This window comes from Alosa pseudoharengus, unplaced genomic scaffold, assembly GCF_046254945.1.
Source record: "Alosa pseudoharengus isolate Yale_2024_CS ecotype anadromous, Long Island Sound unplaced genomic scaffold, YU_APseudo_1.1 YU_APseudo_1.1_scf_2, whole genome shotgun sequence".
Lineage (NCBI taxonomy): Eukaryota > Metazoa > Chordata > Actinopteri > Clupeiformes > Clupeidae > Alosa > Alosa pseudoharengus.
The window spans coordinates 760,940-778,758 of record NW_027468663.1 but is presented as its reverse complement, the minus strand read 5'-3'; the positions used below and the strand labels follow the sequence as shown (position 1 = coordinate 778,758).

The 17,819-nt window shown below is 40.3% G+C and overlaps 1 protein-coding gene across 1 annotated transcript in view; it reads left to right on the top strand.

Moving 5' to 3' along the window:
• The window catches only part of hfm1 (helicase for meiosis 1), a gene marked incomplete at its 5' end in the record, with an annotated part of 281,244 nt that overhangs the window by 90,179 nt on the left and 173,246 nt on the right, over positions 1–17,819 (top strand). The window contains 2 exons of the mRNA XM_076295693.1: positions 17,249–17,394; positions 17,540–17,634. Of these exons, the coding sequence (XP_076151808.1) occupies positions 17,249–17,394; positions 17,540–17,634 (241 nt within the window). The remainder of the gene's footprint in view (positions 1–17,248; positions 17,395–17,539; positions 17,635–17,819) is intronic.

The window sequence follows — 17,819 nt, the reverse complement described above, 5'->3', positions numbered from 1 at the left end:
ACTTATGTTTGTCAGCCTAATGTTAGGCTAATGGTAATGTTAGTGTTATCAAGCTCATCTGACGCACGTTTTCTAGGCTATTACCGGTAATTATGTTTAAAACAACTCCATAATATTAAGTGGTCATGGTTTCCGAGTGTGTTGCACTAATAATTTGTCTCCTGGTGGATTTTTATGTCTGTCAATATCATTCACTGGTAACGTTAATGGTTCATGCAGCTAACAGTGATTAAAATGCACTCTTTTTTCTTTGATTGACAGGGCTGACCCCCCAAAACGGACTGCCTGCCTTCATGGAAGTATCACATGCATTTTATACTAGGCTATCTATTCAAAAATAAAGAAAATTATCAAATAAATAATTGTGTCGAACTGTTTTATTTCATTGCATGGCCATTTAATATAGACTGTTTATATCACGCCTAAAGCTGTTAACAGAAGGTGTGACTTTCAAGTAAGTAAATACAAACTTTGAGTTATTAAAGTTTGTACCAGCAGAGTATTTTAAAAATCAACCAGTACTTTTTTGGGATTTGGTTACATAACCCAAACATTACGTAACTTTAACTAAACAGTTGTGTCAACATAACCCAACATATTGGTTAAATTTCAACCCAGTTGTTGGGTTAAATTTAGTAAGCCAATTTGCTTGGTTAAGACAACCCAATGCTGTGTTGGACCCCATTTTACTCAGCGGCTGGGTTGAAAACAACCCAGTTGTTCAATTCAAATAAAAGCAAACAAACAAAGACATTTGATTGGTTGACATGTACAGTATTCCATCACATCATAACCATGACAAACCCAAAGCATTGTGGTCATTGTAGTGACAAAAATTAGACAGTGCAGTAATAAACACTAAACAGATTTTACGGGTGCTTACATAGGTATATGATCCAGAAATCGTAATGTTGTGGCCTGGATCAACTTAGTTTATTCCACTTCTAGTGTGCAATGTGTGGTACTTGGACACGATATATTTGGGCTAATGATTTTTTAATTAGTGCAGTTGTGTTGTAATCCCTATAGCCTAGCCACTGCCATGCTCTGCCACTACTGTTTTTTTGTTATTAATTACAGAAGATACAGGCGTAAGATTCTTGCCATTTCGATGGATAAGCACTTTTACCTCGCATTCGCTGGAGATTAACTTTTTTAAAATTAATTTGATGATTTCAATTATTAAACTTTGGAGCAGGTTCGAGTATGAATGGATCCACAAATGAGTTTTCATTGTTATTAATATTGCGGGATAAGCCATTTTGTCTTTGCGGAGGTCTGCGCTCTCTAATGGCCTTCTAGTTATCATATTAAAATGAGTGTGATTGAGGGAGGAGAAAGGGTGGAGTGTAATGCTCGTGCATGTGCGCTTAATTTCACGTTAATTGGGATGTACAAAGAAAAGCTGCGTGGAATGCTGCGTACGCACAGTTTCATACATCAGGATTTTTTTGGATACTTTTCAGGTTTGCACGCACGCAATGTTTTAGTATGAAATCCACGCAAGTATTTGTACATGAGGCCCCAGGTGACTGTGTAACCGATTGGCCGAAGCAAACTATTAATGCTTGGGAAAATATCCTTAGAGCACCGCTTTTCTTTTGATGGCGCGTCCATAATGCGCGCTGGCTGTGTTTTAACGGGTGCAATTTCATCATAGCTTGCTATTCAGATAAGCTATTTGGTTTGGCAGGTTAGAATGATAAGAATGGACAAAGTAATGGTAAGCGTGAAAGTATATTAGGTGGAAAATATTTTAGGTGTGCCAGGGCGACGATTGGGTGTTGAGTATTGTGACTTATCACACAAATAGCAATTTTTTTTGTTTTCATATTGGGGTTTCTGGGAGATGCCTTAATTTATTTAGAGAGTGAATAAACTTGTGAAACAGAAGTATCATCATGTATTACATTGATTTCAACAATGTTACTAAATTCCAACTATTTAAAATGTAACGGAATACAGTTACTCATAATTTGTATTCTGAATACGTAATGCTGGTACTCCCCAACACTGAGCATGGTTTAGTGGAATACCTGTTACATACGGTCTCTCGTGCAAGTAGATTCCTTCAAATGCGGCGCTGACTATCAAAATACTAATGCGCTGTTTGAAGTTGCTCTGCTTGCTGTTAAAGGCAATGACAGATGTCACTTTCATTGGTTTAAATGATGTTACGCCTTTTTGCACCAGGCACCTGACGTTTGATAACAAAACTACCCCCAATGTGGATTGGACAAACCCCTAGCAGTGACCATGCATTTTAGATAAATTAACAAATGTAGTTAACTAATGTAACTCATGTAGCTTAAACTTAACCTTAGTAACCACGGTAAAGTAGGCTAGAAAATGTTAGAAAAGGAGGTTTGAGTTGTGTGTAGACATGAGCAAACATCACAGATTATTAACCTACTTTAAGCATTACAGTTAATATGTTTTTATTGGGGGCCAAGCAGCGAAGCTGCGAGGCAACCCATAGTGATTCTACGTATTCTTCTTCTTATTATTATAACGAAACGCTCATTTGCCATTGAACCATACAGTAAAAAGTTGAGAAATTTGGCACATTGATTTGTTACAGGCATATGTTTAATTTCACAAAGTTTGATGTCTGCACCTGGAGTGCTCTAGCGCCACCAACGTTTAAAATTTTGTATTACATCTATGCACTTACCGTACACCACATTATGAACATTAAGGTATATTTGGAATCCTTGGATGAGACCGGATGACCAGATGATCGTCAGACCATGACTCATAAACGCATTGCTTTTTGGAGACATATTCAAAACCGGTTGCCTGTGACGACCAATCAAGTTTGGCGGCGAAGCCACCAAACAGGAAGTGAAGTGATCTCAGCAAGGCTTTCGCGTATCAACACCAAACTCAGTACAGGGTCTCAGGACCCAATTAGGAGGAGGCTCAATAAATTTGATGACTTTTGACCTATAGGTGGCGCTATAATCACAGGAAGTTGGCTCATATTTCAGCAATGCTTTCACATATTGAAACCAAACTTAGTATATGGACCTGGGACCTCATCCTAAGGACAGACAATAATTTTAGCAACCTTTGACCACTAGGGGTGCTATAATTATCAACACTTTCTCGTATAGACACCAAACTTGGTATGTGGACTCGTGACTACAACCTGAGTCCGCACAATAAATTTGGTGATGTTTGAGGTATGCATATGTGTGGGGGGTTATTGGGGTGTGTGGGAGAGGAGGTTTATCTGTGTATATGTGTGTGTATGGGGCAGGGGATTAATTGGGTGTGTGTATCATGTAACAACATTGGGTTGCCATGACAACTCCTGCTCAATTGCTTGGCCCCCTCATTGCTGCTTGCAGCTATATTTATTAGGGCCCGAGCACCGAAGGGCGCAAGGCCCTATTGTTTTTGTAAGGATTATTATTATTATTATTATTGAGTATTATTATTGTTATTCTACTTTTTTGCTGTCCTGTTTTTGAGGTGGTTAACATGGTCGAAAACTCTTGAAATTTGGCACACACGTCAGGTGTCACACATCGCAGTTAGGTAAAAAAGCTTGACCCGGGCGTGGCCCAGGGACTCGCTAGCGCCCCCTTAGGTGACTGATCTCGTGGTTGGAATATATTTTGAGGTGGTTAACATAATCGAAAAGTCTTCAAATTTGACACACACATCAGGTGTCACACAAAGCTGCTAGGTAAAAAAGCTTGGCCACGGGCATGGCCCAGGGACTCGCTAGCGCCCCATTACGCCCCCTTAGATGACTGATCCCGTGGTGGGCATATACTTTCAGCTACACACACCAAATTGGTTGGTATACATGATGCCAATATGCTTCTGATTCTAAATTGTGAAGCTTTTTTTGATATGTTGTAATTTGCCGAAATGGCAAAACTATGAATTTTAATACCCTTCCACATAAACAATAAATGTACCTTAATTCACCATGCATGGCTTGAAATGTTTTAAATTTCACATGTCTTTGAATACCATGGGAGTGATGAAACTTCTCATGTCAATAGATATTATAATTATGATGATATCCAGACACCCAATGGGCCTGCCTGGCATAGCGCCACCACCTGGTCAAGCAGGAAATGTGCCAGAAAATGGACAATGCCTTAAGTGATTGATCTGAACGTTCACAAAAAATGTGGATATCATTATTGTGATGATATTCACATGTGTAATTTCCATGCCTAACATAGCGCCACCATCTGGCCAACCAAAAAGTGAATCAGAAATGTTCTTTGCTTAAAATGAATGGTATGAAATTTCTCAGGTTAATATATATTATGATTATGATGACACTCAATGGGCCTGCCTTGCATTGCGCCCCCACCTGGCCAAGCAAGTACATGTGGCAGAAAATAAAATACAAAAACAAATAGCACACGCATCAAATATGTACATTTCACAAACGCACCACGTCGGTGCTTTGTTGGATTCCGACATGTCACGGGTTGCGGCCCGCAGGTGCTCGAGGCCCACCATTGCCGCTTGCGGCTATATTTATTCTTATTTTTTGTCTTTTGTAAAAAGATTGGCAGCAAAAACTATACTTGGTACAAGCAGGGTGTAGCATACAATGGGCCAGTTGTGATGGGTCCCCATACCCCGCCCCAAAAAATAAATAAATAAATAATAATAATAAATATAGCCGCAAGCGGCAATGGCGGGCCCGAGCACCTGCGGACCGCAACCCGTGACATGTCGGAATCCAACAAAGCACCGACGTGGTGCGTTTGTGAAATGTACATTTTTGATGCGTGGGCTATTTGCTTTTGTATTTTATTTTCTGCCACATTTACTCGCTTGACCAGGTGGTGGCGCTATGCCAGGCAGGCCCATTGGGTGTCTGGATATCATCATAATCATAATATCTATTAACATGAGAAGTTTCAGACCATTTATTCAAAGCATAGAGCATTTCTAGCACATTTCCTGCTTGGCCAGATGGTGGCGCTATGCTAGGCCTGTGAATTACGAATGTGAATATCATCACAATAATGATATCTGATATTTTATAAACTTTCAGATCAATCACTTAAGGCATTGTCCATTTCTGGCACATTTCCTGCTTGACCAGGTGGTGGCGCTATGCCAGGCAGGCCGATTGGGTGTCTGGATATCATCATAATTATAATATCTATTAACATGAGAAGTTTCAGACCATTTATTCAAAGCATAGTGCATTTCTGGCACATTTCCTGCTTGGCCAGATGGTGGCGCTATGCTAGGCCTGTGAATTACGAATGTGAATATCATCACAATAATGATGTCTGATATTTTATAAAGTTTCAGATCAATCACTTAAGGCATTGTCCATTTCTGGCACATTTCCTGTTTGGCTAGGTGGTGGCGCTATGTCAAGCAGGCCCATTGGGTGTCTGGATATCATCATAATCATGATATCTATTAACCTGAGAAGTTTCAGACCATTCATTCAATGCACTGTGATTTATGACATATTTACTGTTTATGTGGTGAGATATTAAAATCATATCAAATATATAATTTATCAATTTAACATCAGCGACATCTTGGCATAATATTTGCCAAATTTCAAATGAATCTGACAAACCGTCTAGGTGGAGTATGTTCAAATTGATCATATGGCATCAGTATAATTGTCATTCTTTCTGTTGCCAGTTGGTGGCGCTATGCCAAACATGCATTATGGGCATGTGAATATTATCATTAACATGGCCTTCAATGACCTGTGAAATTTAAAACATTTCAAGCCATGCATGGTGAATTATGACACATTTATTGTTTATGTGGAAGGGTATTAAAATTAATAATTTCGCCATTTCGTCAAATTACAACATATAAAAAAAAAACCTTCACAATTTATAATCAGGAACATCTCGGCATCATGTATACCAACTTTGACATGAATCGGATCAACCGTCTAGGAGGAGTACGTTAAAATTATCATGTCCACAACGCACAAAATCTCAATTACCTCACTTCCTGTGGGCGTGGCTAATGCATTGTACATACGAAAGTTGTTCATCTAGGGGAGATACACACACCTACCAAATTTGGTGTTTGTAGCTGAAAGTATATGCCCACCACGGGAGCAGTCATCTAAGGGGGCGTAAGGGGGCGCTAGCGAGTCTATGGGCCATACCCGGGGCCAAGCTTTTTTACCTAGCTGCTTTGTGTGACACCTGATGTGTGTGCCAAATTTCAAGACTTTTCGATTATGTTAACCACTTCTAAATATTTGCCAACCACGGGATCAGTCACCTAAGGGGGCGCTAGCGAGTCTCTGGGCCACGCCCGGGGTCAAGCTCTTGTACCTAACTGCGATGCCTGACACCTGACGTGTGTGCCAAATTTCAAGAGTTTTCGACCATGTTAACCACCTCAAAAACAGGAAAGCAAAAAAGTAGAATAACAATAATGAATAATAATAATAATCCTTACAAAAACAATAGGGCCTTACGCCCTTCGGTGCTCGGGCCCTAAATATAGCCGCAAGCGGAAATGTGGGGACCCGAGCACCTGCGGGCCGCAACCCGTGACATGTCGGAATCCAACAAAGCACCGACGTGGTGCGTTTGTGAAATGTACATATTTGATGTGTGTGATATGTGTTTTTGTATTTTATTTTCTGCCACATTTACTTGCTTGGCCATGTGGGGGCGCAATGCAAGGCAGGCCCATTGGGTGTCATCATAATCATAATATATGTTAACCTGAGAAATTTCAGACCATTCATTTTAAGCAAAGAACATTTCTGATACAGTTTTTGGTTGGCCAGATGGTGGCGCTATGTTACAGTAGGCATGGAAATTACACATGTGAATATCATCACAATAATGATATCCCAAATGTTTGTAAAATTTCAGATCAATCGCTTAAGGCATTGTCCATTTCTGGCACATTTCCTGCTTAGCCAGGTGGTGGCGCTATGACAGGCAGGCCCATAGGGTCTCTGAATATCATCATAATTATAATATCTATTAACCTGAGAAGTTTCAGACCTTTCATTCAAAGCATAGAGCATTTCTGGCATATTTCCTGTTTGGCCAGATGGTGGCGCTATGCTAGGCATGTGAATTATATGTGTGAATATCATCACAATAATGATATCCAATATTTTATAAAGTTTCAGATCAGTCACTTAAGGCATTGTCCATTTCTGGCACATTTCCTACTTGGCCAGGTGGTGGCGCTATGCCAGGCAGGCCCATTGGGTGTCTGAATATCATCATAATCATAATATCTATTAACCTGAGAAGTTTCAGACCATTCATTCAATGCACTGTTTATATGGTGAGATATTAAAATCATGACATATTACAACATATCAAAAATCCCTTCGCAATTTAACATCAGCAACATCTTGGCATCATATTTGCCAAATTTCACATTAATCTGACAAACCGTCTAGGAGGAGTATGTTAAAATTGATCATGTGACATCAGTGTTATTGCCATTCTTTCTGTTGCCAGGTGGGGGCGCTATGCCAAATACGCATTATGGGCATGTCAATATCATCACTCCCATGGTATTCAAAGACCTGTGAAAGACACATTTATTGTTTATGTGGAAGGGTATTAAAATTCATAGTTTTGCCATTTCGTGAAATTACAACATATCAATAAAGCTTCACAATTTAGAATCAGAAGCATATTGGCATCATGTATGCCAACTTTCACATGAATCGGATCAACCGTCTAGGAGGAGTGTGTTAAAATTAATCATGTCCACAGTGCACAAAATCCCAATTACCTCACTTCCTGTGGGCGTGGCTAATGGCATGTTAATACAAAAGTTGATTGTTTTTGGGAGTTACACATACCCACCAAATTTGGTGTGTGTATCTAAAACTATATGCCTATGCGCTATGGAGTTCCTGGGCCAAGGCTTTTCCCCTGTGTATTCATGGTACCTCTTGACGTGTGTGCCAAATTTCATGCGTTTTCACCGATGGGAAGAACCTCTTTTGGCATCACAATTCATCACATTTTAGTCCGCACAAAATCCCAAATACTTCACTTCCTGTTGGGCGTGGCTAATGCATTGTACATGCGAAAGTTGTTAATCTTGGGGAGATACACACACCTACCAAATTTGATGCGTCTAGCTGAAAGTATGTGCCAACCACTGCCTCAATCACCTAAGGGGGCGCTACTGAGTCCCTGGGCCACGCCCGGGGCCAAGCTCTTGTACCTAACTGCTTTGCGTGACACCTGATGTGTGTGCCAAATTTCAAGACTTTTCACCCATCTTAACCACCTCAAAAACGCTCTGAGACAAAGTTAAAATAATAATAATAATAATAATAATAATAATAATAATAATAATCTTTACAAAAACAATAGGGCCTTGCGCCCTCGGTGCTCGGGCCCTAATAATAATAATCTGTATGAAAGCAATATGGTTCATCCAGCTGCTTGGGCCGCTAATTAGGGCCCGAGCACCGAAGGGCGCAAGGCCCTATTGTTTTTGTAAGGATTATTATTAGGGCCCGAGCACCGAAGGGCGCAAGGCCCTATTGTTTTTGTAAGGATTATTATTATTATTATTATTATTTTAACTTTGTCTCAGAGCGTTTTCCTTTTTTGAGGTGGTTAACATGGTCGAAAACTCTTGAAATTTGGCACACATATCAGGTGTCACGCAAAGCAGTTAGGTACAAGAGCTTGGCCCTGGGCGTGGCTCAGGGACTCAGTAGCGCCCCCTTAGGTGATTGAGGCAGTGGTTGGCACATACTTTCAGCTAGACGCATCAAAATCGGTAGGTATGTGTATCTCCCCAAGATGAACAACTTTCGTATGTACAATGCATTAGCCACGCCCAACAGGAAGTGAGGTATTTGGGATTTTGTGCGGACTAAAATGTGATGAATTGTGATGCCAGAAGACGTTCTTCCCATCGGTGAAAACGCATGAAATTTGGCACACACGTCAAGAGGTACTATGAATACACAGGGGAAAAGCCTTGGCACTGGGCTTGGCCCAGGAACTCCATAGCACCCCCTTATGTCACTGTGACTTGTGGTTGGCATATAGTTTTAGATACACACACCAAATTTGGTGGGTGTGTGTAACTCCCAAAAACGATCAACTTTTGTATTAACATGCCATTAGCCACGCCCACAGGAAGTGAGGTAATTGGGATTTTGTGCATTGTGGACATGATCAATTTTAACGTACTCCTCCTAGACGATTGATCCGATTCATGTGAAAGTTGGTATACATGATGCCAATATGCTTCTGATTCTAAATTGTGAAGCTTTTTTTGATATGTTGTAATTTGACGAAATGGCGAAACTATGAATTTTAATACCCTTCCATGTTAACAATAAATGTGTCTTAATTCACCATGCATGGCTTGAAATGTTTTAAATTTCACAGGTCTTTGAATACCATGGTAGTGATGATATTCACATGCCCATAATGTATATTTGGCATAGCGCCACCACCTGGCAACAGAAAGAATTGCAATTACATTGATGTTACATGATCAATTTTAACATACTCCTCCTAGACGGTTTGTCGGATTCATGTGAAATTTGGCTAACATTATGCCAAGATGTTGCTGATGTTAAATTGCGAAGGGATTTTTGATATGTTGTAATATGTCATGATTTTAATATCTCACCATATAAACTGGAAATGTGTCATATAATCACAGTGCATTGAATGAATGGTCTGAAACTTCTCAGGTTAATAGATATTATGATTATGATGATATCCAGACACCCAATGGGCCTGCCTGACATAGCGCCACCACCTGGCCAAGTAGGAAATGTGCCAGAAATGGACAATGCCTTAAGTGATTGATCTGAAACTTTATAAAATATTGGATATCATTATTGTGATGATATTCACACATATAATTCACATGCCTAGCATAGCGCCACCATCTGGCCAAACAGGAAATATGCCAGAAATGCTCTATGCTTTGAATGAATGGTCTGAAACTTCTCAGGTTAATAGATATTATAATTATGATGATATCCAGAAACCCTATGGGCCTGCCTGGCATAGCGCCACCACCTGGCCAAGTAGGAAAATGTGCCAGAAATTGGTAATGCCTTTATTGGTTTATCTGAAACTTTACAAAATATTGGATATCATTATTGTGATGATATTCACATGTGTAATTCACATGCCTAATATAGCGCCACCATCTGGCCAAAAAGTGTATCAAAAATGTTCTTTGCTTAAAATTAATAATCTGAAATTTCTCAGGTTAATATATATTATGATTATGATGACACACAATGGGCCTGCCTTGCATATTGCCCCACCTGGCAAAGCAAGTAAATGTGCCAGAAAATAACATGCAAAAACAAATAACACACACATCAAATATGTACATTTTACAAATGCACCACGTCGGTGCTTTGTTGGATTCTGAAATGTCATGGGTTGCGGCCCGCAGGTGCTCGGGCCCGCCATTGCCGCTTGCGGCTATATTTAGGGCCCGAGCACCGAAGGGCGCAAGGCCCTATTGTTTTTGTAAGGATTATTATTCTGTATTATTATTGTTATTCCACTTTTTTGCTTTCCTGTTTTTGAGGTGGTTAACATGGTCAAAAACTCTTGAAATTTGGCACACACGTCAGGTGTCACGCATCGCAGTTAGGTACAAGAGCTTGACCCCGGGCGTGGCCCAGGGACTCGCTAGCGCCCCCTTAGGTGACTGATCGATCTCGTGGTTGGAATATATTTTGAGGTGGTTAACATAATCGAAAAGTCTTGAAATTTGGCACACACATCAGGTGTCACACAAAGCAGCTAGGTAAAAAAGCTTGGCCCCGGGCATGGCCCAGAGACTCGCTAGCGCCCCCTTACGCCCCCTTAGATGACTGATCCCGTGGTGGGCATATACTTTCAGTTACACACACCAAATTTGGTAGGTGTCTGTATCTCCCCAAGATGAACGACTTTCGTATGTACAATGCATTAGCCACGCCCACAGGAAGTGAGGTAATTGAGATTTTGTGCGTTGTGGACATGATAAATTTTAACGTACTCCCCCTAGACGGTTGATCCGATTCATGTCAAAGTTGGTATACATGATGCCGAGATGTTCCTGATTATAAATTGTGAAGGTTTTTTTTGATATGTTGTAATTTGACGAAATGCCGAAATTATTAATTTTAATACCCTTCCACATAAACAATAAATGTGTCATAATTCACCATGCATGGCTTGAAATGTTTTAAATTTCACAGGTCATTGAAGGCCATGTTAATGATAATATTCACATGCCCATAATGCATGTTTGGCATAGCGCCACCAACTGGCAACAGAAAGAATGACAATTATACTGATGCCACATGATCAATTTGAACATACTCCTCCTAGACGGTTTGTCATATTCATTTGAAATTTGGCAAACATTATGCCAAGATGTCGCTGATGTTAAATTGTGAAGGGATTTTTGATAAATTATATATTTGATATGATTTTAATATCTCACCACATAAACAGTAAATGTGTCATAAATCACAGTGCATTGAATGAATGGTCTGAAACTTTTCAGGTTAATAGATATCATGATTATGATGATATCCAGACACCCAATGGGCCTGCCTGGCATAGCGCCACCACCTGGCCAAGGAGGAAATGTGTCAGAAATGGACAATGCCTTAAGTGATTGATCTGAAACTTTATAACATATCAGATATCATTATTGTGATGATATTCACATTTGTAATTCACAGGCCTAGCATAGCGCCACCTTCTGGCCAAGCAGGAAATGTGCCAGAAATGCTCTATGCTTTGAATCAATGGTCTGAAATTTCTCAGGTTAATATATATTATGATTATGATGACACGCAATGGGCCTGCCTTGCATTACGCCCCCACCTGGCCAAGCGAGTAAATGTGGCAGAAAATAAAATACAAAAACAAATACAAAAACAAATAGCACACGCATCAAATATGTACATTTCACAAACGCACCACGTCGGTGCTTTGTTGGATTCCGACATGACACGGGTTGCGGCCCGCAGGTGCTCGGGCCCGCCATTGCCGCTTGCGGCTATATTTAGGGCCCGAGCACCCGAAGGGCGCAAGGCCCTATTGTTTTTGTAAGGATTATTATTATTATTATTATTGTTATTCCACTTTTTTGCTTTCCTGTTTTTGAGGTGGTTAACATGGTCGAAACCTATTGAAATTTGGCACACACGTCAGGTATCATGCATCGCAGTTAGGTACAAGAGCTTGACCCCGGGCGTGGCCCAGGCACTCGCTAGCGCCCCCTTAGGTGACTGATCCCGTGGTTGGCAAATATTTTGAGGTGGTTAACATAGTCGAAAACGCATGAAATTTAGCACACACATCAAGTGGTACAGTGAATAGACAGGGATAAAAGCTTGGCACCGGGCGTTGCCCAGGAACTCCATAGCGCCCCCTTACGTCACAGTGACTTGTGGTTGGCATATAGTTTTAGATACACACACCAAATTTGATGGGTGTGTGTAACTCCCAAAAACAATCAACTTTTGTATTAACATGCCATTAGCCACGCCCACAGGAAGTGAGGTAATTGAGATTTTGTGCGTTGTTGGCATGATCAATTTTAACATACTCCTCCTAGACGGTTGATCCGATTCATGTCAAAGTTGGTATACATGACGCCGAGATGTTCCTGATTATAAATTGTGAAGCCTTTTTTTGATATGTTGTAATTTGACGAAATGGCGAAATTATTAATTTTAATACCCTTCCACATGAACAATAAATGTGTCATAATTCACCATGCATGGCTTGAAATGTTTTAAATTTCACAGGTCATTAAAGACCATGTTAATGATAATATTCACATGCCCATAATGCATGTTTGGCATAGCGCCACCACCTGGCAACAGAAAGAATGACAATTATACTGATTTCACATGATCAATTTGAACATACTCCTCCTAGACGGTTTGTCAGATTCATTTGAAATTTGGCAAACATTATGCCAAGATGTCGCTGATGTTAAATTGTGAAGGGATTTTTGAATGTTGTAATATATTTGATATGATTTTAATATCTCACCACATAAACAGGAAATGTGTCATAAATCACAGTGCATTGAATGAATGGTCTGAAACTTCTCATGTTAATAGATATTATAATTATGATGAGATCCAGACACCCAATGGGCCTGCCTGGCATAGCGCCACCAACTGGTCAAGCAGGAAATGTGCCAGAAAATGGACAATGCCTTAAGTGATTGATCTGAAAGTTTACAAAAAATTTGGATATCATTATTGTGATGATATTCACATGTGTAATTTCCATGCCTAACATAGCGCCACCATCTGGCCAACCAAAAAGTGTATCAGAAATGTTCTTTGCTTAAAATGAATGGTCTGAAATTTCTCAGGTTAATATATACTATGATTATGATGACACCCAATGGGCCTGCCTTGCATTGCGCCCCCACCTGGCCAAGCAAGTACATGTGGCAGAAAATAAAATACAAAAACAAGTAGCACACACATCAAATATGTACATTTCACAAATGCACCACGTCGGTGCTTTGTTGGATTCCGACATGTCACGGGTTGCGGCCCGCAGGTGCTCGGGCCCGCCATTGCCGCTTGCGGCTATATTTATTATTATTATTGTTATTCCACTTTTTTGCTTTCCTGTTTTTGAGGTGGTTAACATGGTCGAAAATTCTTGAAATTTGGCACACACGTCAGGTGTCATGCAACGCAGTTAGGTCCAAGAGCTTGACCTCGGGTGTGGCCCAGAGACTCGCTAGCGCCCCCTTAGGTGACTGATCCCGTGGTTGGCATATATTTTGAGGTGGTTAACATGGTCGAAAACGTATGAAATTTAGCACACACATCAAGTGGTACAGTGAATAGACAGGGATAAAAGCTTGGCACCGGGCGTTGCCCAGGAACTCCATAGCGCCCCCTTATGTCACTGTGACTTGTGGTTGGCATATCGTTTTAGATACACACACCAAATTTGGTGGGTGTATGTAACTCCCAAAACCAAACAACTTTTGTATTAACATGTCATTAGCCACGTCCACAGGAAGTGAGGTAATTGAGATTTTGTGCGTTGTGGACATGATAAATTTTAACGTACTCCTCCTAGACGGTTGATCCGATTCATGTCAAAGTTGGTATACATGATGCCGAAATGTTCCTGATTATAAATTGTGAAGCTTTTTTTTGATATGTTGTAATTTGCCGAAATGGCGAAATTATTAATTTTAATACCCTTCCACATAAACAATAAATGTGTCATAATTCACCATGCATGGCTTGAAATGTTTTAAATTTCACAGGTCATTGAAGGCCATGTAAATGATAATATTCACATGCCCATAATGCATGTTTGCCATAGCGCCACCAACTGGCAACAGAAAGAATGACAATTATACTGATGCCATATGATCAATTTGAACATACTCCTCCTAGACGGTTTGTCAGATTCATTTGAAATTTGGCAAATATTATGCCAAGATGTCGCTGATGTTAAATTGTGAAGGGATTTTTGATAAATTATATATTTGATATGATTTTAATATCTCACCACATAAACAGTAAATGTGTCATAAATCACAGTGCATTGAATGAATGGTCTGAAACTTCTCAGGTTAATAGATATCATGATTATGATGATATCCAGACACCCAATGGGCCTGTCTGACATAGCGCCACCACCTGGCCAAACACGAAATGTGCCAGAAATGGACAATGCCTTAAGTGATTGATCTGAAACTTTATAAAATATCAGACATCATTATTGTGATGATATTCACATTCGTAATTCACAGGCCTAGCATAGCGCCACCATCTGGCCAAGCAGGAAATGTGCCAGAAATGCTCTATGCCTTGAATAAATGGTCTGAAACTTCTCATGTTAATAGATATTATGATTATGATGATATCCAGACACCCAATGGGCCTGCCTGGCATAGCGCCACCACCTGGTCAAGCAGGAAATGTGCCAGGAATGGACAATGCCTTAAGTGATTGATCTGAAAGTTTAGAAAAAAGTTGGATATCATTATTGTGATGATATTCACATGTGTAATTTCCATGCCTAACATAGCGCCACCATCTGGCCATCCAAAAAGTGTATCAGAAATGTTCTTTGCTTAAAATGAATGGTCTGAAATTTCTCAGGTTAATATATATTATGATTATGATGACAACCAATGGGCCTGCCTTGCATTGCGCCCCCACCTGGCCAAGCAAGTACATGTGGCAGAAAATAAAGTACAAAAACAAATAGCACACGTATCAAATATGTACATTTCACAAATGCACCACGTCGGTGCTTTGTTGGATTCCGACATGTAACGGGTTGCGGCCCGCAGGTGCTCGGGCCCGCCATTGCCGCTTGCGGCTATATTTATTATTATTTTTCACTATTATTATTGTTATTCCACTTTTTTGCTTTCCTGTTTTTGAGGTGGTTAACATGGTCGAAAACTCTTGAAATTTGGCACACACGTCAGGTGTCACGCATCGCAGTTAGGTACAAGAGCTTGACCCCGGGCGTGGCCCAGGGACTCGCTAGCGCCCCCTTAGGTGACTGATCCCGTGGTTGGCAAATATTTTGAGGTGGTTAACATAATCGAAAAGTCTTGAAATTTGGCACACACATCAGGTGTCACACAAAGCAGCTAGGTAAAAAAGCTTGGCCCCGGGTATGGCCCATAGACTCGCTAGCGCCCCCTTACGCCCCCTTAGATGACTGATCCCGTGGTGGGCATATACTTTCAGCTACAAACACCAAATTTGGTAGGTGTGTGTATCTCCCCAAGATGAACAACTTTCGTATGTACAATGCATTAGCCACGCCCACAGGAAGTGAGGTAATTGAGCTTTTGTGCGTTGTGGACATGATACATTTTAACGTACTCCTCCTAGACGGTTGATCCGATTCATGTCAAAGTTGGTATACATGATGCCGAGATGTTCCTGATTATAAATTGTGAAGTTTTTTTTTGATATGTTGTAATTTGACGAAATGGCAAAATTATTCATTTTAATACCGTTCCACACAAACAATAAATGTGACATAATTCAACATGCATGGCTTGAAATGTTTTAAATTTCACAGGTCATTGAAGACCATGTTAATGATAATATTCACAGGCCCATAATGCATGTTTGGCATAGCGCCACCAACTGGCAACAGAAAGAATGACAATTATACTGATGTCATATGATCAATTTGAACATACTCCTCCTAGACGGTTTGTCAGATTCATTTGAAATTTGGCAAATATTATGCCAAGATGTCGCTGATGTTAAATTGTGAAGGGATTTTTGATATGTTGTAATATATTATGGTTTTAATATCTCACCACATAAACAGGAAATGTGTCATAAATCACAGTGCATTGAATGAATGGTCTGAAACTTCTCAGGTTAATAGATATCATGATTATGATGATATCCAGACACCCAATGGGCCTGCCTGACATAGCGCCACCACCTGGCCAACCAGGAAATGTGCCAGAACTGGACAATGCCTTAAGTGATTGATCTGAAACGTTATAAAATATTGGATATCATTATTGTGATGATATTCACATGCGTAATTCACAGGCCTAGCATAGCGCCACCTTCTGGCCAAGCAGGAAATGTGCCAGAAATGCTCTATGCTTTGAATAAATGGTCTGAAACTTTTCAGGTTAATAGATATTATAATTATGACGATATCCAGACACCCAATGGGCCTGCCTGGCATAGCGCCACCACCTGGTCAAGCAGGAAATGTGCCAGAAATGGACAATGCCTTAAGTGATTGATCTGAAAGTGTACAAACATTTTGGATATCATTATTGTGATGATATTCACATGTGTAATTTCAATGCCTAACATAGCGCCACCATCTGGCCAACCAAAAACTGTATCAGAAATGTTCTTTGCTTAAAATGAATGGTCTGAAATTTCTCAGGTTAACATATATTATGATTATGATGACACCCAATGGGCCTGCCTTGCATTACACCCCCACCTGGCCAAGCGAGTAAATGTGGCAGAAAATAAAATACAAAAGCAAATAGCCCACGCATCAAATATATACATTTCACACACGCACCACGTCGGTGCTTTGTTGGATTCCGACATGTCACGGGTTGCGGCCCGCAGGTGCTCGGGCCCGCCATTGCCGCTTGCGGCTATATTAATTATCTATATTTGTTTGTGATAATGCAGATGGATGTGTAAAAGTCTCAACATAAATATGATGAGAAAGGTTTACATGTAGCAAATCATTATTATCACTTTCATGTTACCTGATTGTAGTCACTACAAGCACTCTGGCAATGGGAATGAACCTTCCAGCTCATCTTGTGGTGATCAAATCCACGGCACACTATGTAGGGGGTACATGCCAAGAGTACAGTGAGGCAGATATTCTTCAGATGACTGGTAGAGCAGGCAGACCACAGGTAAGAGATAACGTCTAAAACATCTTGTACAAATGCCCAACCACTAATATTAGAATGACATGTCTGATTTTTTAAATTTGTTATGTTTACTGAGTCTGTACTTGCAGTATGCTTACAGTAACAAAACTGTGCTGTTTTTTTCTAGTTTGACACTTCAGCAACTGCTGTGATTATGACAAAATTGCAAACAAAAGACAAATACACCAAGGTATTAAGTGGAGCAGAGACTATCGAGAGCAGGTATGTTTACTGGAGCATCTCAGCATCTTTTTAGAATGCCCTTGTAAATGGATTGCTAATTGTACAGAACATGTATGGCTCCAGAATACTGCAGAAACTTCCCAGCACTCAATTCTATTGTGAGTCTGATACTGCACAACTGGGACGTGATAATGGGGCGTGTTTCAACTGATACATGGGAATCA